This window comes from Trichomycterus rosablanca, chromosome 7, assembly GCF_030014385.1.
Source record: "Trichomycterus rosablanca isolate fTriRos1 chromosome 7, fTriRos1.hap1, whole genome shotgun sequence".
NCBI lineage: Eukaryota > Metazoa > Chordata > Actinopteri > Siluriformes > Trichomycteridae > Trichomycterus > Trichomycterus rosablanca.
In genome coordinates, this window is record NC_085994.1 from 1,600,710 (window position 1) to 1,628,020 (window position 27,311).

General features: G+C 41.9%; 1 protein-coding gene across 1 annotated transcript in view; it reads right to left on the reverse strand.

Annotated features, from left to right (window-relative positions):
• Positions 1 to 25,149, reverse strand: part of notch2 (notch receptor 2) — a 124,704-nt gene extending 99,555 nt beyond the window's left edge. Inside the window, exon 1 of the mRNA XM_062998819.1 lies at positions 24,849 to 25,149. Coding sequence (XP_062854889.1) covers positions 24,849 to 24,921 — 73 coding nt within the window. The 5' untranslated portion in view covers positions 24,922 to 25,149. The remainder of the gene's footprint in view (positions 1 to 24,848) is intronic.
• Positions 25,150 to 27,311: the final 2,162 nt, after the last annotated feature.

Sequence of the window (27,311 nt, forward strand, 5' to 3'; positions counted from 1 at the left end):
ATCCCATGTCGTAATAATAGCGATATTCTGCGTTGTTTACGTAATGACGTCACACAGCTACGCAAATGGCGTACGTTCGTTACGTGGGTCATTTGGGCACAGCAACGAGTATGGGCGGAAAGCGGCTCTGCGGTGGAGGAGCTCGTTCCAAAAACTCCAAGTCCACCATAAATTAACCTTTGGCAACTCAAACCCCAACCACCGCTTTGCCGGCGAACAGTGCAGGAATACTCTCAACATTAATGTCAACCACCAACACAGAAGTACAACTACCGTACTTAGTAGTAATTGTGGTGCGCTACGAGTAAAGGCGCCACCGGGCTCTGCGCGTTCCAGTGTTTCCAGATTGGGCGGATTTTGTTGAAAAACAATTTAATAGCAGTTAAATGACACTTAGATTTAAAAGAAAATATTCAGTTTTAAGAAGCTCCAGCATTGAAGAAGGCTTTTAAAAGTAAAGTCAATTTGCAATGCTGATTTGGCTTAATAGTGTTGGTCAGTCTGTATCATATTGTCGAAAGAAAATTAAAATGTGTTTTCCATGCATTCACACTAGGGTTGGGCGGTATGACGGTATTACGGTATACCGCGGTATTTAAAAATGGTGACGGTATTCAAAAAAATGTGAAGCACCAAATTTCTGCTTCAGGTTTACCTTGAAAACTGAGACTTTAAGACATTCGCGCATCCACAGTAAGGGAGGGGTGGGAGCGGTAGGCGGTTGGAGCTCGCTGATTGGTCGTAGTGATGGGAATTATGGCTCATTGAAGGGAGCCCGATCTTTTGGCTCGGTTCCTTTTAAAGAGCCGTTCAGAAAAATGACTCTTCGTTCCTCGGGAAGCGCTACTGGGTAAACTATAAGACCCCGATATTAATATCAATGATGAACGATCATGAACATTTTGCTACCTTGCCTTAAATGTAGGTCTAATTCAAACAACACTTACATGAGAAAAAAAGATTTATTTTAAAAGAAGAGAAAAACTACAGGGAGAGACAGACTGTGGTTGCATCGCATTAAGTTTCAGAACAATCCTCTTTTGTACAGAGATGAGCCTGAGTTTATTTCTGCTTTAAAACATACGCACCATGAAATAATCAGATTTAACATCATTAAACAAGTTTATTTCTTAGTTATTTGTGCTCGTTTTCTGTATGTTCTCTCTGTAGCTCGGTTACGACTCACTCTCTCTCTCTCTCTCTCTCTCTCTCTCTCTCTCTCTCTCTCTCTCGAAAGTCGAGTATGCATATTATAAACTAATGAATAATTTAATAAGGTTTGAAGAATGTTGGTGTGTTGATGAAGTACTGTGTTCTGTGTATGAGGAGGAGTATCTATGTATATATTTATGTTGGTAAGAACTGAACAAAGGGGGGTGTAGGGTTTGTTTTTTTTTTTTTTCTGTAGAGGTTTGTTGTATTTGATGTATTGATAAATAAAATAATGTAAAATCTCAAATCTCTCTCTCTCTCTCTGTGTGTGTGTGTGTGTGTGTGTGTGTGTGTGTCTCGCTCGCTCGCCGCGATATTAAAAGTGTTTTCAGATTTAAATTTCGACAATAAACAGCTCTTATTATGACTGACTGATTCCTTCTACTGATGCCGAGCTGAACGGGTGGATTACAGCCGATAAGAACTGCGCAGAAATAAAAATTTACACTTATGCGTGAAATATTTATTATAGATCAGACAGGATAAGCAATGTTTGACGTCCTGATTGTTTAATTTTTTTAAATAAAACATTTGAATACTGTGATTACACTGTAAAGTTTGTCCAACACCCCCAACGCGGTAATACCGTATACCGCGGTATATTCTGAAGACGGTATGACGATATGAAAATCGGCAATACCGCCCAACCCTAATTCACACTGGCATGTTCTGGGGTTCAATTGAGTGTCATCATTACACACAAGTTGGCAGCCAAATGATCAAGTATTGCAAAAGAATGTATTTCTTCCTCATAATGTTAAGGCTGCTATAATTTGTTTTTTTTTTTTACTTGTCAGGGAAAATGAAGAGAAAAAAAAGCTTATATATCCAACTCCGCCATTACATTATGCTACATTATTTTTACTGGAAAGACAAAATACAGAAAAGTGCGCCTAATTCTTACATACGTCTTACATTTTTCTACGAAAAATGTGTTTTGTTATATCGCCAAAAATATCGTTATCGCAAAGATAACCTGAAACCGTGATATTATTTTAGGGCCATATCGCCCACCCCTAGTGACAAGTTTACACAGCTTTTTTTATACATTTTCCTCCCGATTTGGCGCATCCGATTTGTCTTCCGCTGCTGACAGACTCCAGATTTTGCATCCGAGGAGAGCACGCCACTGGCCACGCCTTCTTTACACGTGTACACCCCTCCTCTTCTCGGCCGCGCTTCCTGCACGGGCGTCTCTTCTGCCAATCAGGGTCCAGGATGCATCGATACCATTTTTTCCCAACCGAGTACGAGTACGAGTGCATGTATTTTTGTACTTGCTGATACCGATACCTATTTAGAATACCGTTTTTTTTTAAACAAAAACACACGTGAGAAGCGACGAGAAGTTTAATGACACCACGTCCAAAAACGCACGTCAACAAGTAGCGAGCGATGAAAGTGTTTGTGCGCTGACGTGATGAAATCAAGGAGGAAAAATAAATGAATCTGAGTGGATCTGGCAACACGAGCAGCACGGATCGTTCTGTAGTGAGTTGGAGGTTAATAAATATTTTTGCAATGTTGGTGTTTTGTAGAGAACGATCAGGTCAGAAATACTGTAAAACGTGTGTGTGTGCTGATGTATTCTGATATAAACTATATTATCCCCCCGTCCCACCTGTTTACACTCCTCTCCTGCGTTTCCCCTCACACCGTATCCTGCGTTCTCATTGGCTGTTCGACATGTCACTCATTCCCAGTCGCACGTCTCAGATCAGATATCTGACGCAGAGCCGTAGATTCTCTCTACCGCTCTGATCTGACCTGCTAGAAAACTCGGTGAGCCGGTCGGATCGAGTTGTTGGATAGTTCACACTTAGCGATCGAGAGCCGAGTTTCGATCGCCGAGCGAACGCCGAGTCGCTCCCGAGCCGGCAAATCTAGCGCCGACCAGTCGCCAGGCGAAAATCAGGGCAAAAGTCGTGTAGTGTGAACCGGGCATAACTCAGCGACGTGCACTAGGCACACGGTATCGGATGTTTAGTATCGGAGCCTCGTTTGCGAGTACGAGTACCAGTATCGGTACTCATGCATCTCTACCAATTAGTATCTGCTGCAGGCGCTGCCAATTATACCCGCCAGATGGCGCCCAGTCGACCGGTGGCAACAACGAGCCTCGAACACGGGAGTTCAGAAACTTGGTGCTGGTGCGTCAGCGAAATATCCCGCTGTCCAAAATACCAACATGTCACGAGGCAGAAACTGACCAGACGCTCGCGGAATAAAAATCAAGTTAAGTTTAATATCAAAAGGTCAAAATTAGGCAGAGTCCAAAACCAGAGGATAAACAGACAGGCAGAGGAAGATTTGTTTGTTTGTTTATTATGATTGTAACGTCATGTTTTACACATTGGTTACACTCATGACAGGAACGGTCGTTACTCATCACACAAGATTCATCAGTTCACAAGTTTAATATCGAACACAGTCACGGACAATTTTGTATCTCCAATTCACCACTCTTGCACGTCTTTGGACTGTGGGAGGAAACCGAAACACCCGGAGGAAACCCACGGACACGGGGAGAACATGCAAACTCCACACAGAAAGGACCGGCCCAGCTGGGGATCGAACCCAGGACCTTTTTGCTGTGAGGCGACCCAGTAAACAGAAGACAAGAATCATACACGGTAACGGTTAGATTCAGAAATACGGACCGCTCGGTATGCATGCAAACACAGTCAGCAATACTTTCTCTTTTTAAGGGCCAAGCAAAGAAGTGTGGAGGACTTTTTAAACAAGCTGGAATATGCAAAGAAAGAATTCCTGTTGTACTGTACATCTGTATATGTACAGTTAAGGTCAAAATTATTAGCCCCCTAGGAAATTTTGAATATTTCCCTAAAATACTGCCCAATGTTTGCAATATTCATAACATTTCATATAGTAAATCATTCATCAATGATGTGGCCCCATTTTGGTACACTTTAGAATGTAAAATAAATATTCAAGATTTCTTTATGAAAAATCTGGTGAAAACTGAGATGGTCAAAATTATTAGCCCCCATGTGATTTTGTGCTTTCAAAACAAATGAACTGGGTTTGAAAACACACCTGAGCAGTCAATTAGCACTGAATCTTATTTAAGTGAATCCAAGAAGCAGAGTTAGTATCATTTGACTGCTTGAATGAAAGGGATACTCAAGGGTTGCTCAATAATCTTTGTAAGAAGCAATATCATCATGCCAAAAAGCAAAGAAATCAGTCTGGACCTCAGACAGAAGACAGTGGACCTTCATCTTCAGGGGGAAGGATATACTGCCATTTCCAAGCGTTTCATGGTTTCTAGAACAGCTGTGCATTGCATCATCGCAAAGCACAAAGAAACAAAGTGTGTGGAGGGAGCTTAAGGTTCGGGTCCATGCTCGGAGACCAAGCAATTTGCATGATCTTGAACAATTTGCCAAGGAAGAATGGGCTAAAATCCCTCAGGAGACATGTGCCAACTTGGTTAGAAATTATCAGAAGAGGTTGTTGTCAGTTTTGGATCAGAAAGGCTACACTATTGACTATTAGTTGTTAGAGGGCTAATAATTTTGACCATTGCATTTTTTGCTTTTTTCTTGTTTCAGTTCAGCAAACCAATAAAAATGTTCATTTGACCTTATGCAGATGTTGTCTTTGTTCTTGTGGACGCACACAAACTATAAACACTTAAGGTTATGGCCCATGTCATTGGAAGGATAAAGGTTTTATTTGATTTCATAAGGGGGGCTAATAATTTTGACCTTAACTGTATATATGACAAATAAAGGCATTCAATTAGATTAGATTAGATTAGATTCAACTTCATTGTCATTGTGCAGAGTACAAGTACAGAGCCAACGAAATGCAGGAGCATCTTATGCCCGGTTCACACTACACGATTGTTGCCCTGATTTTCGCTCGGCGACTGGTCGGCGCTAGATTTGCCGGCTCGGGAGCAACTCGGCGTTCGCTCTGCGATCAAAACTCTGCTCTCGATCGCTAAGTGTGAACTACTCAACAACTCGATCCGACCGGATCGATATATCTAGCATGTCAGATATCTGAATGGGTGTTTCCCGACTGGCAATGAGTGCTGTGTCGAACAGCCAATGAGAACGCAAGATACAGCGTGAGAAGAAACGCAGGGGAGGAGTGTAAAAGGCTGTACAGGGGCGTAATATAGTTTATATCATAATACACAGGTGTTACACACAAGTTTTACAGTATTTCTGACCTTATCGTTCTCTACAAAACACCCACGCTGCATTGCAAACAATATTTATTAACCTCCAACTCACTACAGAACAATCCAAGCCAAATCCACTAGGATTCATTTATTTTTTCTCTTTGTTTTTAACCTTTCGTCACATCTCGCGTGTGTTTTCGTAACAAAACGATATTTGTGAGAGCAGAGAAGCTCGCCTGTGATTCCAGTTGGTGATGGATGGTGTAGGGTGTGACCCCCTATCGCCGATCAGTCGTGTAGTGTGAAATGCACACCGACCCGAAAGACTCCCGAGTGCAAGAGATCCAGTCGTGCAGCGTGAACTGCACAGCGACCCGGCAAATCAGAAAGTCGTGTAGTGTGAACTTGGCATAACCGAAAGTGCAATATTCAATATTCATTTACTTGAATTTTACAAGCTTTTCCTTTAATTTTATGAGAGATTTAATCTTTGACATCTACTGACCTGAAGTGCACAATATTGAAACATTAGGATGAATTGTGTTTTTCATTATTTTATGCAAGCGCACACATAAACCCACTTCAAATAAGCAGTAAATAAGTTTAGACTATTCGATTAATCAAAAAAATAATCATTGTAATCAATCGTTAGATGCAGCCCTAATAAATTTGAAAATAATCAAGATTTATTTCTTTTGCAATATCGCCCGGCCCTACATGTCCATACGTCTCTCTTTAGGATGATTAATACAAATACTGAAAGTCTACCGGCAGCGAAACACGTCTGTTACAGTCAGCACCTATCAAAGCGTTCGTCTTCAGACACTGTCCAGTCTAACTTGCTCTGGTTAATCGTTCGTTGAGAAATGAAAGGCTTGGCATGGCTTGTTGCTGGGAGCCGTTCTGGTGAGAAACCAGTCTGCAGGGACAGGTTAAGCCACGTGAGAAACACAGTACGCGCTTAAAAGCCGAACGGAGTCGGGAACGCAGGAGGGGACGGAGCCGAGGGACGAGAGATAGAGTCGAGAGCACTCGAGAAGAGAAGCGATTATGGGGGGCGGAGGGAGACGGAGAGGGAGAAAGTCTCCAGAAGAAAAGGCAGAAAAGTCTAGAAAAAATAAAGGCAGGGCCTGACAACATCTTTGTGACAGAGAAAATGACTTCATTGTATTAGGGATAGGCTGCCGCTCATTAATCCGGTCTACAGCATATTTCCTCCTAGCAGTTACAGAAGACAATCAGGACGGGCGTGACAACCCAGAACAAAAAAATGTTTAAGCACGGTTTTTCTGAAGCACTTTTAAAAATTCTCCCGCAGGCAAAGTGGTTTTCTAAATTCTAGTGTTTGACAGTAGAGATCAAATGATGATTAGTGAACATGAGGACTATTTAAATTCCTAAGTGAATGAACATTTCAGAGTACCCTGAGTACACTATAATAGATGCACTGCAGGGCTGCCACTAACGACTGTTTAAGTTTATTTTATTCTAACACTAAACTGTACAGCATAATAATCTAACCCAGAACTAAATGTAAACAGGGTTTATGTCCATATGATCACATTCTCAGATGCTCCATATTAAACAGAGTGCAGCTCGTGTTCATGCTGTTCTGTACACACAGCAACGTGCTTCACCTTATAGCAGAGATAAAATAGTTAGATGTAGCCGCGTCTCATTAAGTCCGGCGTACAGTAACGACAGAACGATCCCAGATCCTAACCTCCACATTCACTCAACACTTACTGCACATTCTAAACCATGTAAACACGGTGGTGAGTGTTACGCTGTTACGGCGCATTCACATGAGAAGCAGCAAAGAAATGCGCTATTCCGAGATCTCTGTGATTAAGAAGCGTAATGAAACGATACAGACGTGCAGCACGGCGCCGGTGCTGCTGTGGTACCATCGAAGCTTTACACAGTGAACAAACCAGCTTTTAGTTTTGTGCCAGTTTTAAGTATCACCAAACTTTGGATGATTTGGGTCGTGGAAAACTTTGACAATCGTCCTCTGACGGCTGCAGACGGTGTTTTTTAAGACGGAGCTTAATACCGCCGACCAGCGACGGGAGCAGATACGACTGAGGTCCTGCACACGGCGAGTAGTGCCGAGGGAATCGTATGAACGGATCATTTATAAACATAGTTTTAAAAACCATGCATCGACTTAAAATAATATATCTTAGGGCTGATGAATTAAGAAAAAGGCACATCGACAAAACAGGAAGCAAAAAGAGGAGCACAGGTTCAAGTAGGAGGGCGAATGAATACATTTATTGATAGGAAATACTGATTATACGTGCAGAGGAACGGGCCGTGTGTGAGCAAATCACTTACAAATAACTCAAGTATTTGGCACTAAGCACAGAAAAGATGCAGCTGCTTCATTTATTTTATTTATTTATATTATTTTGACCAAATTAGCTGTATATGGGATTGTTGTACTTACAGGTATTACAGGGTAAAACACCATGTGAGTATGCATATGTGCTTATTGCTATTGCTCGTGAAATGTACTATAACATTTACATGTTCAGCATTTTGCAGACGCTTACGGTACTGTGACAGTATAAGGTCTGAGCAATTGAAGGTTAAGGGCCTTGCTCAAGGGCCCAAAAGCAGCAGCAACCTGGCAGTGGTGGGATTTGAACCAGCGATCTTTTGATTACTAGTCCAGTACCTTAAGCACTAGGCTACAACTGCCCATTCGTCTTAAGAATGAAGTGAACTACAGGCATTTTCATCACGTGTCCAGTTAAAGGTATCGCTCACTGGTGTTTAATAATAACCATCCAGCATTAATAAACACAAATCATATAAAGCTTGTCAGGTTACATGCTAAAGCTCCTCAATAACTGAGTAGGGCTGCACGATATATAAAAACTGACATTGTGATTTTTTTTTCTTCCTGCGATATATATTGCGATATTAAAAAAATTAGTGGTGCCTACCAGTGTTAATTTCGTTGACGAATGAGTTTCGTCATAGTTTTCGTCAACGAACCTTTTTTTTCATGACGAAAACGAGACGATGACTAAATAAAAACGACAAAAAAAGATAAAAACTATGACGAAATGAATCGACACTTTCGTCAACGAATAAAAACGAGACGAAAACGTTTGGCAGGGACGACATCCAATCAGAACCGATTTAGTTTTGTGGAAGGTCGGGACAAGTTAGGAAGAGATCCGATCAGAACTACTTTAGCGTATGTGGAGGGGCGGGACAAGCCGATTAGCCATCCAATCAGTACTAATCTTTTGCGGTACCGCGGTAAGACCACACTTGCACATATTTGATCTAAACCCGGGAAGACCAGACCGGCCTGTGAACTTTCTTTACTCATGGAACTAAGTTAACTCCACAATGTCAACAGGGAGAAAGAGGAGAGTCGATATATCTGGACACATTTCTCATTTGACGTCGTGAAAAACAAGACGATGTGTAAACCATGTGGGGCGACGATCTCGGGTAAAAACACAACAGATCTGAAACATCTGGCACCGCTGGCAGTATAACGGCAACATAACGGCACAGCTGCTTTTACGGTACCCAGTTTTATAAAGAATGTAATATGCAATTTGTTATGAACAATGCATATATGTTTCAGGCAGAGCGGAACTACTGCTCATTAATATTTTATTATTGTTATGCTCAATAAGCAGCTCAGGTAAATAAAGATGTTTGAAATAAGTTAAATCTGGTTTTGTGTGTATTGCACATTCGAACATTAATAATATTCCATAACTGGTTAAAACAATGTTTCATTTTGTGTAAGTGTATATAATGACTTAAATAATTTAAGGGAAGTGATAAAAAAGCATTTACATTTTACACCCTTTATATTTATTTTAGGGCGGCACGGTGGCTCGGTGGGCAGCGCTGTCGCCTCACAGCAAGAAGGTCCTGGGTTCGAACCCCAGGTGGGGCGGCCCGGGTCCTTTCTGTGTGGAGTTTGCATGTTCTCCCCGTGTCTGCGTGAGTTTCCTCCGGGTGCTCCGGTTTCCTCCCACAGTCCAAAGACGTGCAAGTGAGGTGAACTGGAGATACTAAATTGTCCATGAGTGTGTTCGATATAAACTTGTGTAATGAGTAACTACCGTTCCTGTCATGAATGTAACCAAAGTGTAAAACATGATGTTAAAATCCTAATAAACAAACAAATATGTATTTTAGTCGACTGAATCGACTGTATATTTAGTCGACTATATTCTTATGATAATTAGTCGACTAAAACTAAAACAATTCAGATGACTAAATTATGACTAAAACTAAATCAAAATTTGCTGTCAAAATTAACACTGCTGCCTACAAGGGATACAAGAGATCATGACCAGCTGCATCTTTGTACTGGGTTGAAACTGAGCATTAAACTAAGAAAGCTTCAATATCACATGAGGGAATGAACAGGATTGACAAAATGGGTCATTTAATATTTTATTTCAGAATCAAAACCTCTTCAAGTTGTAACATTATTAATAAAACTCTACAAACAAAAGAGCAGCTATACACCTGTTCCAAATCCCAGATGCCTTAGTTACTATTTTGACTCGAGAACGAGTGAGAACCCGACGCGTCCTCAGTGATGAAGGCGATCCCAGAATTCATTGCGGCATCTCTTCTATCGCAGAAAAATAAACATGGCTGACAGTGCGGTGCGGTGAAAAGTTATTTTCAAACGTAAATAAATAATTATTGATTTTTAACGAGTGTTTTTATTTGCAGGTTTGGGCTCGTCAGCAGATGTAAGAGTTTTCTGTACACGGATCCAGATGTTATGTTGACATGTTAGCGCTCCTCCACGTCATTGCATTGCTTTTAATGGCAAGATGCTAAATGCTAAACGCTGAAACCCGATGGAATCGCTAAGTAGCGCGTTGGAATAACCTGTCGTATAAAAGTTAATGACTGATTAGAATCCTCTCTACTGAGGCGGCTGCATGTGTAGGTGGTAAGACGGTGAGGCGGCTCACTGGGATTTCGAACAGACTGGTGTAGATACGTCATGGAAAATGAGGACGGTGTGAATTTTCGCTTTGTGTCCAGCAGCAGAAAAGTTGTAGCGTGACGTATTTGATTTAATTTGCATCAAGTGACATCGCACGTCCCGCCATGTGACTATCGCGCGTGCACACATCTCGATGACGATGCTGAAACGATATATCGTGCAGCCCTAACTGAGACTAGAAGAGCTATTATGATTAACTAAAACTCACAGCTACTATTTATTTACGATTTTATTGTATTTACGATAAAAAAAAGGTTGTCTGACGTGCAATAATGCAATAACAGGCTGTTTATTAAAACCTTCCTGCGACACAGGGCTGATTTAGTGTACATTCTGTAAATAAATGCTAATAAAAGATTTCTCTCTGCTGGTCCTGTTAGGGGTCGCGATAGCTGATCCTATTTCTTCATGTTCGGGTCCGACACCAAGAGTGCACTGGAGGGTCATCGTAAAGCTACGCGCCTTCTGTATGTGTGAGCCAACCCCCGAGGATTCAAACCCTTGGAACTCAAGTACTAGTTACTAGTGGACAGTGGGAGCCTAGTGCCTAGTGCCTAGTGGGATAGAGCCTCTATCCCAGCTTCCAAACAATCTGGGATACATAAATAAAGATAAATAAAGACACCGTAGATGCCAGGAGCGCGGCTTTCACCGTTACGCCACACAAGTTAGTATTAAATATAAATGTGTTCCAACTAACATTAACCAACATGCATGATTTTAAATTGACTTGACGTTTACACAACCCCTTTTCACACATACGTGAGAGCCAAAAGTCTCAGACTGACCCAGGAGAATCACTCAATTATTCATTAATAAATCATTAGCCTTTTGTCTTTGTGTTTTCAGATTCATGGCTTTTGGGCACTTGAGGGTGAACTAGTATCTGGCATTAAGGAGGGATTGTTTACAAGTCATTAAGAACTGCAATTAACACCTCGGTGACAAGATCAACACAAGACCCCCCTATTACACAGCGTCTAAATGAGCACATTCACCCATTTACATTTACCAAACTATCTAGCACACTATACACCGATCAGCCATAACATTAAAACCACCTCCTTGTTTCTACACTCACTGTCCATTTTATCAGCTCCACTTACCATATAGAAGCACTTTGTAGTTCTACAATTACTGACTGTAGTCCATCTGTTTCTCTACATGCTTTGTTACCCCCTTTCATGCTGTTCTTCAATGGTCAGGACCCCCACAGAGCAGGTATTATTTAGGTGGTGGATGATTCTCAGCACTGCAGTGACACTGACATGGTGGTGGTGTTTTTAAACACCGTGTCCACTCACTGTCCACTCTATTAGACGCTCCTACCTAGTCGGTCCACCTTGTAGATGTAAAGTCAGACACGATCGCTCATCTATTGCTGCTGTTTGAGTCGGTCATCTTCTAGACCTTCATCAGTGGTCACAGGACGCCGCCCACGGGGCGCTGTCGGCTGGATATTTTTGGTCGGTGGATGATTCTCGGTCCAGCAGGGACAGTGAGGTGTTTAAAAACTCCAGCAGCGCTGCTGTGTCTGATCCACTCATACCAGCACAACACACACTAACACACCACCACCATGTCAGTGTCACTGCAGTGCTGAGCATGCAGAGAAACAGATGGACTACAGTCAGTAATTGTAGAAGTACAAAGTGCTTCTATATGGTAAGTAGGTTACACATTGGTAGGTTCTTTATATTCTCAGTTGTCCTTCTGGCAGATACTTTAGGTATTTACTTGCATTCCTACATGATTGTCCACCTCAATCATTACTTCCAGATGTTGTTCCCAGCTCTTTCTCTCCGCACTCACTTCATTATGTGGAATTTTTTTTAATTCAGGTCGAGTTGTGATGAGACCAGATGTGAAAGGCGGAAAGCACATGTCTCCACAAATCACTACACATTACAGAACAGGGTCCAGCACTTGCTGGAGAGGAGAGGAGGTGTTTATAATGTGTACTGGCACTAGTTTTTGGGTGCATGGTGTGCAGGATTACTAAAAAACATCTGTTCATGGAAAACCATGAGAAAGAAAACAGTTGTATTTCACTAGGCAGGTTTAACTGGCTCTATTTTGTTGGATGGGTACAGATTCGGTCATGGGGGTTTGGGGGAGGGGGTTGTTCCGATGCATGCTTTTAGTCCTGTTATTATTGAGAGTTTGAGTGGTTCAGCTCTGATTTGAGTAAAATGTCCTTTATAAACGGTGCTACAGGAAGTCGGTGCCTTGTGTTGATACGCTGTACATGTTGCTAGTAAGTGAGCATTTGACTGTAAGGGGAGTTTGGCAAGTTTCACAGTGTGGTGGTACCCCCCCCCCCCCCCACCCCACCCCCTTATTAGGGGGCAGTGCATCAGCTCTGTATGTCCTATACGGCATCTGGCTTACACTACTTGGTCCTACTGATCTTCAGGGTAGGCTGTCTTAAACGTCTACTGGTTCTACTGGTTGTTCACTAGTTAATAAAGGGAGAACTTAACATGATAATACAAGATAATACTCAAATAGAACAGAATGCCTTTATTTGTCATATATACATCACCGATCACCTCCTTGTTTCTACACTCACTGTCCATGTTATCAGCTCCACTTACCACATAGAAGCACTCTGTAGTTCTACAATTACTGACTGTAGTCCATCTGTTTCTCTACATACTATTTTAACCTGCTTTTCACCCACGGAGCAGGTATTATTTAGGTGGTGGATGATTCTCAGCGCTGCAGTGACACTGACATGGTGGTGGTGTGTTAGTGTGTGTTGTGCCGGTACGAGTGGATCAGACACGGCAGCGCTGCTGGAGTTTTTAAACACCGTGTCCACTCACTGTCCACTCTATTAGACGCTCCTACCTAGTCGGTCCACCTCGTAGATGTAAAGTCGGAGTCGATCGCTCGTCTATTGCTGCTGTTCGAGTCGGTCATCTTCTAGACCTTCATCAGTGGTCACGGGGCGCTGTTGGATGGATATTTTTGGTTGGTGGACGATTCTCAGTCCAGCAGTGACCGTGAGGTGTTTAAAAACTCCAGCAGCGCTGCTGTGTCTGATCCACTCATACCAGCACAACACACACTAACACACCACCACCATGCCTTATTTCATTATAAGGGTTATTCAATATATATATATATAATATCTACAATCTGCACAATTACATTTTAGTAAATACAATCATAAACAGATTCTGTTTTCATGTAGTTCTATGATTTAACTCAATCATCACTTCAAACATCAGAATGTAATAATTGTAGGGAGTGTCCACATTGTCTGTGTGTGTGTGTGTGTGTGTGTGTGTGTGTGTGTGTGTTTGAAGGTGGGGCAATCATTCAGCACTTGTTGTCCCTAATAATGTGTAAATCTACACCCTTGCAAACTTCACTCAGGCAGAAACCTGACATCAGGAAACCATTTTGCTCCAGTAATGATTGAATAATTAAATCCTGACTGTATTTCAGTTGTCCAATGCATGCAGAGTAAAGTGTAAAATGTTACATTTACATTTGCAGCATTTAAAAGACAATTTTTTTATTATTATTATTATTATATTTGATGTGTTTTTCTCCCAGTTTTCTCCCAATTTAGTGTCTGTCGATTGTTTTGAAGTCGAGGTGGGTATACCGCTGCTCACGCCTCCTCTGGAACCCCTTTTCCACCCATGCGCTCTGCACAGGCGCCTCTATCCGCCAATCAGGGTCCTTACGCAGCGTTTAAAGATATAGTCCGGTCGTCCCTCCCTGCAGGCACGGCCAATTATGCCCGCTAGATGGCGCCCAGCCAACCGGTGGCAACACTGGTTTAGAAGACAATTTTTATCCAAAACGATTTACGATTATGACTGGTGGTGGGGTTTGAACCGTCATCCTGCTGATTACTGGCTCACGAGTCTCGTCTGCGCTATCATTGCGGCCGGTCGAGGCGCCTGCACAAGGGGCGGTCGATCGTGTGTGGCTCTCTGTATACGATACGAAGGAGCGGTCGGGGGCAGCCCACGTGTCGAAGAGGGGTTTGCAAGTGGATATGACTAAATTGGGTTAAAAGACTAAAAGTTTGATACAAACTAGCAGCATTAAAGCTTGTAAAAACACACGCACACACACACACACACACAGATCCCAGTTGGAACACAGCTGCAGTTCGTGCCGTCAGCCTGAAACCACCGTGTAATCCCAGTGCAATTCCCTCAAGAGACGGCTCGGCTCACACGCGAGTAAACATTCTCGCCGCTGCCCTGTTCAAATCGAGGTCACTTGTTAAATATCCTTCATCCACACAAAAACAGTGTTTATAAATGTCAATTTTATTTAGATTCTAGATTTTAATATCTATACTTAGATGGCAAAGGACCCGTCTCGCCTTCTCGAGCTGTGGCTCAATACATGTGGCCTAATGGCAGCAGTAAAGGCCACTGAGAGAAAAAGCTGTAAGCAATCACACAAGCGGAGTAAAAAAAGGGGATATGGCCCGAGTCCATGCCGAACAGGAAAGAGGAAGTTGTTCGTGCTGGAACAGGAAGTCACTCTATTTCCTGAAGTAGCTCTACTCTACAGCCGCCTTCCTCTAGTACACCATTACATTAGGAAAATACAGCACATGAAAGCCCTGACCCTGTTCCCTTCTGACATTCTTTAACCTGATACGACCCTTAATCACACACTGACCACAGACACGACGCGCAGCACGCGCCGGAGCTCAGAGCGTGATCTGTTTACGACAGGCCGCGTGTGTCGTTAGGAAGAAAGCTTCACTAATTGGCTAAAGTCAATCCCATGAAGTTATTGGATGCAGGATCAGTCCTCAGCGTACTTTCACTGAACAGTAGTCATGATACAGATAACATAAATATTAACCACACACTTACATACACACACTGATCAGCCATAACATTAAAACCACCTCCTTGTTTCTACACTCACTGTCCATGTTATCAGCTCCACTTACCATATAGAAGCACTTTGTAGTTCTACAATGACTGACTGTAGTACATCTGTTTCTCTGCATGCTTTGTTACCCCCTTTCACCCTGTTCTTCAATGGTCAGGACCCCCACAGAGCAGGTATTATTTAGGTGGTGGATGATTCTCAGCACTGCAGTGACACTGACATAATGGTGGTGTGTTAGTGTGTGTTGTGTTTTAAACACCTCACTGTCACTGCTGGACTGAGAATAGTCCACCGACCAAAAACATCCAGCCGACAGCGCCCCGTGGGCGGCGTCCTGTGACCGCCGATGAAGGTCTAGAAGATGACCGACTCAAACAGCAGCAATAGATGAGCGATCGTCTCTGACTTTACATCTACAAGGTGGACCGACTAGGTAGGAGCGTCTAATAGAGTGGACAGTGAGTGGACACGGTGTTTAGAAACTCCAGCAGCGCTGCTGTGTCTGACCCACTCATACCGGCACAACACACACTAACACACCACCACCATGTCAGTGTCACTGCAGTGCTGAGAATCATCCACCACCTAAATAATACCTGCACTGTGGTGGTCCCTATTGAGGAACAGCATGAATGGGGGGTAACAAAGCATGTAGAGAAAGAGATGGACTACAGTCAGTAATTGTAGAACTACAAAGTGCTTCTATATGGTAAGTAGAGATCAGTGTATGTACAGAGGCTGTTACAAAAAGCAGCCTGATCATATCCACTCACAGAAATTAGCAGATGCTTTTATCCAAAGTGACTTAGGTTAAGAGCCTTGCTCAGGGGCCCAACCTTCAGATCCCTAGTTAAGTTCCTTAAACCACCGAGCTACCACTAAGGAGTAATCACTGCACACCTCCTCCTAAACCATATACACCAACAATACACAAAGTCAGCTGGTAATCTAGTACGTTTCATGCATTTAAAAAGCATTTTTACTTTTAAATGGTACATCAGTAAACCTATGAGCTATTAGAAGGTGGCATGAACAAACTATGATGTATTAGCAAGTGACATAAACAAATAAAGAAGGCATTACTGTGCAAAAAACTTTGTTTCTTGGTTAACCCAACTGTAAATAAAAAGAATATATAATGTAAAAGTTTATTACAAATAAGAGATGGACCGATCGGGGTTTTTGGCACAGATTCCGATCTCCGATCTCCTTTCAGGGACATCGGCCGATAGCCGATTCCGATCGGGGGGGGTTAGCAGTAAATAAACTTAAAAAGAGCCTCACAGTAAAGATAAACCAGAGCAGCGTGTGTGTGTGTGTGTGTTTGTGCCTTTAGAAGAGACGCTTTGTTCACAGTATCGCTATAAGTGATTCATTGATTCATGAGTTGATTCGGTTTTATGTGAAGCGTAAGTTTCTCTTCTCGGTTATCTCTCCGTGTTTACTGTTATTAATTAAATGTCGTGATTTAAAATAAACACCAGCTACTACACAACATTCTGTGTGACTCTCTTACATTAAAAAGCTTCATTACACCGTTATTAGCACAGATCTGTAACCGACTCAGACTCGTTCCGTCTAAGCAGCTAAAAGTTTTCTGATCCTAAAAGTTTTCTAAAAGTTCAGCAGATGATCCTGAACTAACGAATTTGGTAACGAATAAACTTTTGCCTGATTGGCTCTGTAACGTCTTCTGTTCTCATCTACATCACAAGTAAGAACCGCTTACGATTTACCAAAGTGAACCAGGAGTTTATATAACGTGCTGATAGAATCCACTCAGATGTGACCGGGTTGAATTATCTTTTTAAAGTAAATATTACAATCAGCAAAATTACATCGTAAGAGCTTCCACGATGGTTTCTGTACGATGGTTGATGAATGGTGATGTGATGGTTGGTGCTTCGTAGCTCAAAGTCTGGATCGATCCACTGAGCTGTTAACTTAACATGATCTTTATATATCACACGATCGGATCGGCTACTGCCGATATGCCGATAGCATATTTTGATTAAAAATCGGCCGATACCGATTCGTAGCCGATCGATCGTCCCATCTCTAATTACAAATGATATCAGTCTTGTGCATTATACCCTAAAGCATATTATACAGCAGTAAAAACTTTGCCTCAAAGTCCTTTCCATTATATCATTTTGGTGACTATTTAGTAAAGGGAGCACAAGCATGTTTACTTGCTTCAGGAAGGAATTAAGACGTCGCTCGTTAATTTTAATGTAAAGTTTGTTGTATATTTTGGTGTTTCTAGCAATAATCGATCTCACACAGGCTTTAACGTATCCTGCAGCAGATTTTACACACTTGGCAATAAACCTAAGAGTAAAAATTCCTATGTTGCTCAAGGGAAGCAGCGATCTAACGTGCCGGCCCACCACTGCAGAGACCTTAATTAGGTCTGCTCGGATGCTTATCGAAAAACAACTGGCTGTGTCTGAGGGAGGGAAGGCAACATTATGTGCTGGCAGGAGTGCTGAAAGAATACAGAAAGCAAAGTGTCAGAAGTCTGCAGGCTAGCACGTCCTCCAACATGTGTAAAGCTGTCAGGCACATCTTTAAATCAGATTCTAACAGTATATTACATCCCATCAAACAGTAGAATTAAAATTCTGTAGTTATATTTGGTTTAAACATTTTAGCAAAGCAACCAAAGGCCAGATAAGCCCGTGTGAATGAGGAGAACAATGTAGTTCCACAACTTTTCACACTGATCTATTGCTCGGGTTTGATGTTTAGGCTAAAGAAGAGGAATCAGTGAGGATTACACTAAACACAGCAGGTCTCAACACACTTCAAATGTTTTAACAGACGTCTGGGGCCTGGATACCCTTCCTCTGTTTAAGATCCTCATCCTGGGGCCGACAGACTCTTCCTCTATTCAAGATCCCCATTGTAAACGTTTTTGTGGTGCTAGAAATTGCACACACGACTCCAAGGCAAGAATGCTAAACTTTTTTAATTCTGTGGTAATTGGCTAACCTGCTCAGCGGGGCAGATTTAATGCTTTCTTAATCCCCGGCTTTAACAAGCCCAAACGGCTCTCACTTCCTCTCGCTTTAGTCGTTTAGCACAAGCCTTGGAGCTTTCTCGCCTGAAGAAATGGAACCACAGCCTTTTATTCGGGAAATGCCGACTACAAGACACGTGCTTTATAACATGGCTCCTCTTAATATGAAAGTTAAGCTGCAGATTTAACACACACAGGGACACCTAAACATCTCATACTAAATCCATATGCACTCGTGCAGTTGATCCCCCTCTTCTGGAAAGGCTTTCTACATATCTTGGACTGTGTCTGTAGGAACTTTTGCCCATTCATGTTGGACGAGATGGCTTGGCTCGCAATCCCTGTTCTAGTTCGCACCAAATTCACCCAATCACGCATTTACAGACCTTGCTTTGTGCACTGGGGCACGGTCCTGCTGGAACAGAGAAAAGGCCTTCCCCAAACTGTTCCCACCATGTTAGAAGCACACAACTGTCCAGAATGTCTTGATATGCTGAAGCAGTACGATTTTTCTTCAACAGAACTAAGGGGGCGTAAACCAACCCAGAAAAACAACTCTCGCCCTTGCAAGCTCGTATCTCAGCTCTGCTACCAGCAGGCTGGGCGCCTATATGGACCATTATCGGGTGGGAGTGCTGAACAGGATTCCTAATAACTGCTGCCGGACAGTAAGACGGGGGATAATGGAGATTGGTGCATGATTCTCCATACGCTATACGGATCTCCATATGAACCTGCCCACTATATGCTAGGGATGCACCGATCCGATATCAAGATCGGATATCGGTCCCGATATTACCAAAATGAGATGGATCGGATATGGGATAATCACGCCGATCCATGGGTCCGATATTTTCACTTTGGTTCGTTTGCGACGCGTGCTAAGCCCATACAGGACGCGCTGCTGACGTATGGCGTATAACACAAACAAAAACAGCAACATGGAGCGAGCCATAGAGTCAGCTGCATGGAGGTATTTCACTTGCTTGCTATGCTAACAAGTTCGATGGCAACATGTTTAGGTTTAGCTGCTATATTTTATTTTGAATTACTGTTTGCACTTAATATTTACAGATAAGTTTGTTTGAAAAAGTTATTTAAGCTACTACTGTTTTTCTCATTGTCAGCAGCTACATTCTGGGTGTGTTAGAAAACCTAAGGAGCTGCCTCGCTGCCTTACTGCCTGCATAAGCGGCTGCCTCAGTAGAGAGGATTCTAATAAGTCATCAACTCATAAATCAGGTTATTCGAACGCGCTACATAGCGATTCCATCGGGTTTAGCATTTAGCATCTTGCCATTAAAAACAATGAACTGAGGTAGCACAGCGCTAACGTCAATATAACTTTTCCTTTCATGTACCGATAACGGTTATATTTCCTGACAAGCTCGAACTTGCAAATAAAAACACTCGGTACAAGTTTATACAAGTTAAAAATCAGTAATATTTTATTTACGTTTGATAATAACTCCATTCGTTTCTCCGCCCCGTCAAGCTATGTTTATTGTGGGAAGCGCACCCAACCTACAATGAATGCTGGGATTGATTTGGTCACCATGGCAACGTCGGATGCTCACTCGTTGAGTGAAAATTACACTGAAATATTAAGATGCCTCAGTAGTGAGGATATTGTTTATTATTTTATTGACAAATAAATAGCAGTTCAGTACATTTATATCTGTGTTAATTATATTTTGTTTTGCAAACTTAGTAATGTTTAAGTCGATCCTGATGCCTTAAGTCTTTCCCACATAATAAAGTATACATTTTATTAATTCAACAATGGTATCGGATCGGTATCGGGTATCGGTCGATATGCAGAATATATGTATCGGATCGGTATCGGAACTGAAAAAGTTGGATCGGTGCATCCCTACTATATGCCGCTATATCTTTTTACGCCACCTCAAATAAAGTTTATTATTCCACCAAAAACAGATAGACATTTTGTTTCTTCTGCTGAAAGTGCCGTGTAATACAGTACAATAAAACAAATGCCATTTCCGCCCTCACACACTCGAACACGTGTCCTAACCCAGAATCCTCACACACATTGCTCTTAACAACCAAATTACTTCTGCTTTGGGTGTTGGAGAAGCAACACAAACTGTGTGAACTGATACTGGTGTCGACTGCTGTCATTTCTTCCAAGGGAACTATCACATAAAGTAATCCGCAACAGTCTTTTAGACCTTCATGCATTCAGATTAGTGCTGAGTCCGTCTGGAGTCCAGCACAGTTGCATGGTTTACATGCCTAAACAAAACTGATCTATCTTACAGTTAGACAAAACTCAAACTTGACTGCACCCCTGATAAAATTGCTATCCTGAAAATGAGAGACACGAATAGCAGCTATTGCTACAGCTGATCTCAGGGCGGCGATTATGCACCAGTGGGCTAAAAAGTGCCATCTCAGATATTCGGCCACGTAGGCCACTCCACAGTGACCCGATTGTGTTTGACGCGGTGGGGGCAATCGCGTTTCACACTCCGCAGATCTGCATTTCCCAGCCGGGACAAAGGAGTGACTCCGAACACGAGCTGCGACGGCCCACACCGAGCGCCGCCGTGTGCCGCCGAAGAAAAGCTACAGATCCGGGGGCAGCGAGCCGCTTTTGACATTTACCTCTGGGGAGGAAATCCAATACAGCGCAGCAAAGAGCAACAAAGTGTGCAGGGTATAATGGGTAGGGTGGGTGTGTGTGTGTGTGTGTGTGTGTGTGTGTGTGTGTGTGTGTGTGTGTGTGTCTGCAAAGGAATGTGAAACGGCAACAGCAGCATTCCAGCCGCTGCTGCATTACCTTGGTTACGTCTGTAAAAGCTAATGCGAATGCATGGGAAACACATGCGACACGCCTAATAAAAACCATACTACTGAAATGTGGGGTAAAGTGAATGCAGTAATGCTCCGGGGGGGGCAGCAGGGGGGTGGAAACAGCAATCTAAGATCACACACGAGATCTATTCACACATAACATCAGATTTAACTCCTAAAGTCTCCATTATGCACATGAAAGTGTGTAAATCCAGCAAAACAAACCGCGCAAAGCAAAAACAGTACATCCATCACGCTATCTAGTATTATTTAGCATTATATTGGCTCAGTTTGAGATGTTTTGTGCTGCATTATTTGGAAAACTATTTACCTGGCCCTAGATTTGACTCTAAGGCATTAAGTGCAGTGCTTAAGGTCAATGCAAGTTTGAAATACTTTAGTGGGTTGATGCTGATCATAAAGATTTAAGTTTTAAGGTCACATTAATAATTACGGTCACAATGCAGAGGTGTCATTTTTCCCACAGTGATCAAGTCTGAATAATTCTTACAAAGTTCAATCATACGTCAAATTACATTGAAATATAGAGACTTAAATATAAGGGTTTTCCATCTGATGTAGTCATTCTCAATTCCCTATTACGATTCCTCTGCCACCTTCCACGCCCCAACACACATGAGCAGGGGTGCAGACTAGCACAAGCTTCCTCGGACATGTGTACAGTCCCTGTCTGCTTCTTTACACCAACCGGCACTGGATTCCCACATATCTTATGTGTATTAACCAGACAGCATGGGTTGAAACGTATCCGACACATCGTCATCAGACACGACCAGTTGTGTGTGTAAAGTGTCAGTGAAATACACTCACTCGCTTTCTTAACCGCTCAACCAATCAGGGTCAATCAGGGCTTCACAATGGGCGCAAGGCACACAGTAACACCCTGGATGGGGCGCCAGTCCATCGGTGTCTCCAAATAACCTGACCGCATGTTTTTGGACCGTGGGAGGAAACCGGAGCTCCCGGAGGAAACAGACACGGGGAGAACATGCGAACTAATTAATAATTTAATATTTACATTTTTGGCATTTAGCAGACGCTTTTATCCAAAGCGACTTACAGTACTATGACAGTACACAGTCTGAGCAATTGAGGGTTAAGGGCCTTGCTCAAGGGCCCAACAGCAGCAACCTGGCAGTGGTGGGGCTTGAACCAGTAACCTTTCGATTACTATTCCGTTACCTTAACCACTAGGCTACAACTGCCCTATAAATGTGTTAACTTTTAATATCTGCTGTCAAGTGGCATTCCAGCCTTATACACTGTGTACTACATGGTGCTGGTGGTAAACAAGCCCACTACCACCAGTACTCAAACTCACTGGTTTGGGAAAGCCAATTGGGAAATCACTCCATTGCTGGTGCAAGAGCCCCTCATACTGTCAGGTCAAGCCACCGCACTAGCAGTGGAGGAATACAGAGAGAATAGAGTGTTCCTCTGTTCATGTTTAACCCTTTGATGCACAATCTGGGTCAAAAGTGACCCAACTGAGTTTTTATTTTCTACATCTTCGCAATAAATTAATTTCGTCATTCAAGCTTCCATGAATTTTTCAATTAACTTGTTTTTGATCATCACAAATCCTTATTTCAGTTTTATATTGTTTGCTTTTGTAATAAAAATCATTTTTGTATCACTACCCTCCTAATGCACAACATGGGTCAAAAATGACCCTTATTTATTTACTATGGAATTTGACAGGAACTACTGACATTTGTAAGTGTTTGTAGTCAAAAACATATTTACTGATCTTTTGAAAGACAACCAAAGATTCGACTCTTGAATCTTGAATATGTCCAATACTATTTGCTTGCTAGCTGTTTACATATTCTAGTATAGATAGCTTTTATTAGCTAAGACAGCAAATACATGAATAACTGACAAATGTGCGTATGAAAATATTCTTGAATGGATGAATATGGGTCATTTGTGACCCATGTTGTGCATTAGAAGGGGTTTGCTTAGCTTGTGCATCAAAGGGTTAAGCTCAGCTGAAGTGGGCTAGCACACTTTACCACTGCGCCACCCAAGCACACATTAACAACCTTATAACAACCTAAAGACGTTTGTAAAGTGTGGTTATTGCTTACTTGGCTAATTCTATTTCAATATATAGTGGACTTCTTTAGATTTTAAATGTCTTAGGTAGATCTATTTTCATATTCTAAATTTATTGGGTGTTTGAGTAAATGAGAGTCAGATTCAAATGTTCTAGTTAGTTCACATAAATATAAAGCACATGATGTTAAAAAACAACAACATGTGAGTGGGGTTCTTTAACCTCTAAGCTTGCTTGACCATGGACAGCATCACCCGTGTTCCGGTAGCTCAAGATTTAAGCTGGACGTGTTTTTTAGGCTCCTGGATTACAAGAGAACAGAACAGAATGCTTTTATTTGTCGTATATACATATACAGGTGTACAGTACAGTCGCATTTCTCAGCTTGTTTGGAAGCTGGGGGGTCAGAACGCAGGGTCAGTCATTGAACGGCGCCCCTGGAGGAGAGAAGGTTAAGGGTTGCTCAAGGGCCCAACAGTGACTGTGTGGCAGAGCTGGGATACAAACTCTCAACCTTTTGATTGATAGTCCAAAGCTTTACCCACTAGGCTACCACTCACTGTCCTAGGTGATCAGTGTACCATATACGTACTTTAGACCAAATTAGACCAAAAAGCATATACATAGACTGTGGATTCAATTGACACACACAGATCTAAGTACAAAATTATATTATAGTATGTGTATTTTACCAAGTGAAGCCTCTAAAGTTGTATATGTGTATATATTTGTACTTAAATCATGTTATATAGCAAAAATAACCACAATTGTTTTTTATTTAGTTGCAAATGCCAAGTCAAGGCACCAGCACTAGCAGTGGAGAAATACATAAAGACTAGTGTGTTCCTCTGTCCATGTTTACGCTCTCTGTGGGAATCAGATACTGGCTGGAGTAAAGAAGAGGTGGGAAGTGGCTCAACACATGGATAAGTGGCCCAACTCTTTGTGATGTCTAGCATTACATTAGACGAGAAAGCATACACACTGGAGATTCAAATGACACACACAGATCTAACCAATACAAAATGATATTTTAGTATGTTTATTTCACCAAATGAAGCCTCTAAGTTGTATATTTGTATATATATTTTCCTTAAGTCATGTTATATAGCAAAAATAACCATAATTATATTTATTTTGTTGCACAAATCGCTTAAATGCCAAGTTAAGGCACCAGAACTAGCAGTGGAGAAATACATAGAGACTAGTGTGTTCCTCTGTCCATGTTTACGCTCTCTGTGGGAATCAGAAACTGGCTGGAGTAAAGAACTTCACATGGATAAGTGGCCCAACTCTTTGTGATGTCTATCATTACATTAGACCAAAAAAAAAAGCATATAAATAGAATGGGGATTCAATTGACACACAGATCTAACAAATACAAATGACATTATAGTATGTTTATTTTACCAAATGAAGCCTCTAAATTGTATATGTGTATATATTTTTACTTAAATCATGTTATATAGCAAGAATAACCATAATTATATTTATTTATTAGCAAAATTTGCTTATAAATAACACGTCCCATATGAGTGCATGTAAACTGTCGACTTGAACTGTAGGTGTTCGCTCTGAAGATGCTCACTCGCGATCAACACCGGCAAAACTAAATAACTCACACGCTTTTCCCACACATTAACATTTGTTTTAATTTAAATAAACTTACCATATGAGATCTGAATCCAAGAAAAGACGAATAAAACGACTTTGTGCGCGGAGACACCGGGAAATCGGCCCATATTTTTCGGTTAAGAATCCTCATAAGCGTCGCGAGCGCAGCGCGAGCTTCACCTCAACTAACGTTCGGTCTTCAGACTACCTTTAAAATTCCGACTCATAAAACCTAAAAAATCTTTCTTTTATATCTTCAAATCACTCGTTTGCTCTTGGAATTCTTGTTCCGGGCGTATAAATCCATGTAAATCGAGAGTTTTAGAACTTTTTTTCCGCTCCTAAAATCACTGAAGTAAAACTAAACTTCTCGCTCTCTTCCCTCGAGCCTGCCGTGTCACTCAGGTCCTAGACGGCTAGTATCCTTCCGCTTGAAGTGTACACAGGAACTACTATTTGCGGTAAATCACCACTTTTCGAACATACACCTACTTTAACAAAAATTAGTACTAGAGCGAAACAAATATTGTTAATATATTCTTAAAAACAAAATTCCCCAGCGGTTACAGTCAGTCCGGGTTTGCCCTCACTGGTTTAACCGTCTCACCTCACACATCTTTTTTACATCACGCCGCACAGCCGCGGAGGAATTTTTTTACTCATTACTCACATACTAGCATACTAAACAGTACGCTTTGTCAAAACACAGATTCTCGGTTTGTTATGCGACGCGTACTTGTTTGACATACTGCTTAGTAGGGTAGTATGCGTACTGGGAGGTATGACTCAAATACAACGTGAAATTTTCACTCTTTTAAAGAAAGCCTCCCACTGTTTCTCTTAAAAATGCTCTTTGATTGATTTAATTCAGTCTGAATATTCATAAATGGTGTATCGAAAAAGATGAAGTTCAGCAAAGTAAAGTTACTACTGAGGTGCCAATTTAATACGGCGTATACAGTAGGGGCCCGGGCGGCACGGTGGCTGCATTTACATTACATCTTACATTACATGTTTGGCATTTAGCAGACCTACATTACCGTTACAGTATACAGTCTGAGCAATTGAGGGTTAAGGGCCTTGCTCAAGGGCCCAACAGCAGCAACCTGGCAGTTGTGAGGCTTGAACCAGCAACCTTCTGATTACTAGTGGGTAGCACTGTCGCCTCACAGCAAGAAGGTCCTGGGTTCGATCCCCAGGCCGGGTGGTCCGGGTCCTTTCTGTGTGAAGTTTGCATGTTCTCCCCGTGTCCGTGTGGGTTTCCTCCAGGTGCTCCAGTTTCCTCCCACAGTCCAAAAACATGCAGCCAGGCTAATTGGAGACACAGAATTGTCCTATAGATACCAGCCGCTAGGATGCATAAACCAGTGCATTGAAGTGCCGGTCCCAAGCCCGGATAAATAGGGAGGGTCGTGTCAGGAAGGGCATCCGGCGTAAAAACTGTGCCGAATCAATAATGCGGATCACGATCCGGGAGCAGCCGAGGAAATAGAGATACAGTAGGGACCCAAAGTCTGAGACCACCAGTGAAAATGATTCTCTTTTGCATTTTTCTCAAATCAAATTTAATCAAAAGTTTTATATTAAATTATATAATAAGAAACTATATAAGAAGAAGTTTGGCACAAAATAGTACAGGGAATTTTCTCCTCATCCATTTGTCTAAGACATGCAATCATTTAATTTAAGATTGTGCATCGGCTACACTGGACTAAGGTCAGACTCTCTAAGATTAGGGCAGAGATAGATCCTATATACATGTTTTGGACATGTCTAAAGCTCCATGTATTCTGGCGTACAATCTTTGAAACTTTCTCTAAAATATTTGGGAGAGTAATTGACCAGTGCCCATTTATTGCCCTGTTTGGTGTGGCACCAGAGAGTGGCACTGTCAGCAGGAAAAAAAATAGCATTATGGCCTTCAGCTCTCTCCTGGCTAGGAGACTAATACTGTTGAAATGGAAGGACTCTGCTCCACCTACATATTGCCAGTGGTTTACAGAAATCACTAGTCATCTCAAACTAGAGAAGGTTAGATATACTGGCCAGGGGTCCACTGAGAAGTTTAACAATATTTGGCAGCCCTTTCTGGCACATATTGGGGAGATGGGGGCTAACAGCAGGACGGTATAATTAATATATGTAACTTTACTGTGATGGTATTTTCTGTTTGGATTTATTATATACTGGCTGTGTTTTAAGTTCACATATTTATGTCTGGTTTTATTCTTGTAAAATGGTATTTAAAAAACTAAATAAACAGACTTATATAGATAGAAGATATACTTTATTCGTCATATATACATATACAGTTGTACAGTACAATGAAATTCTTTCTTCGCATATCCGAGCTTCCATCGTACGGCGCCCCTGGAGCAGACAGGGTTAGGGGCCTTGCTCAAGGACCCAACAGTGGCTGCATAGCAGGGCCTGGATTTGAACCGTCAATCTTCCAGTTGATAGCCCAAAGCTCTACCCACTAGGCTACCACTGTATATATAATAACATTTAGTATTTC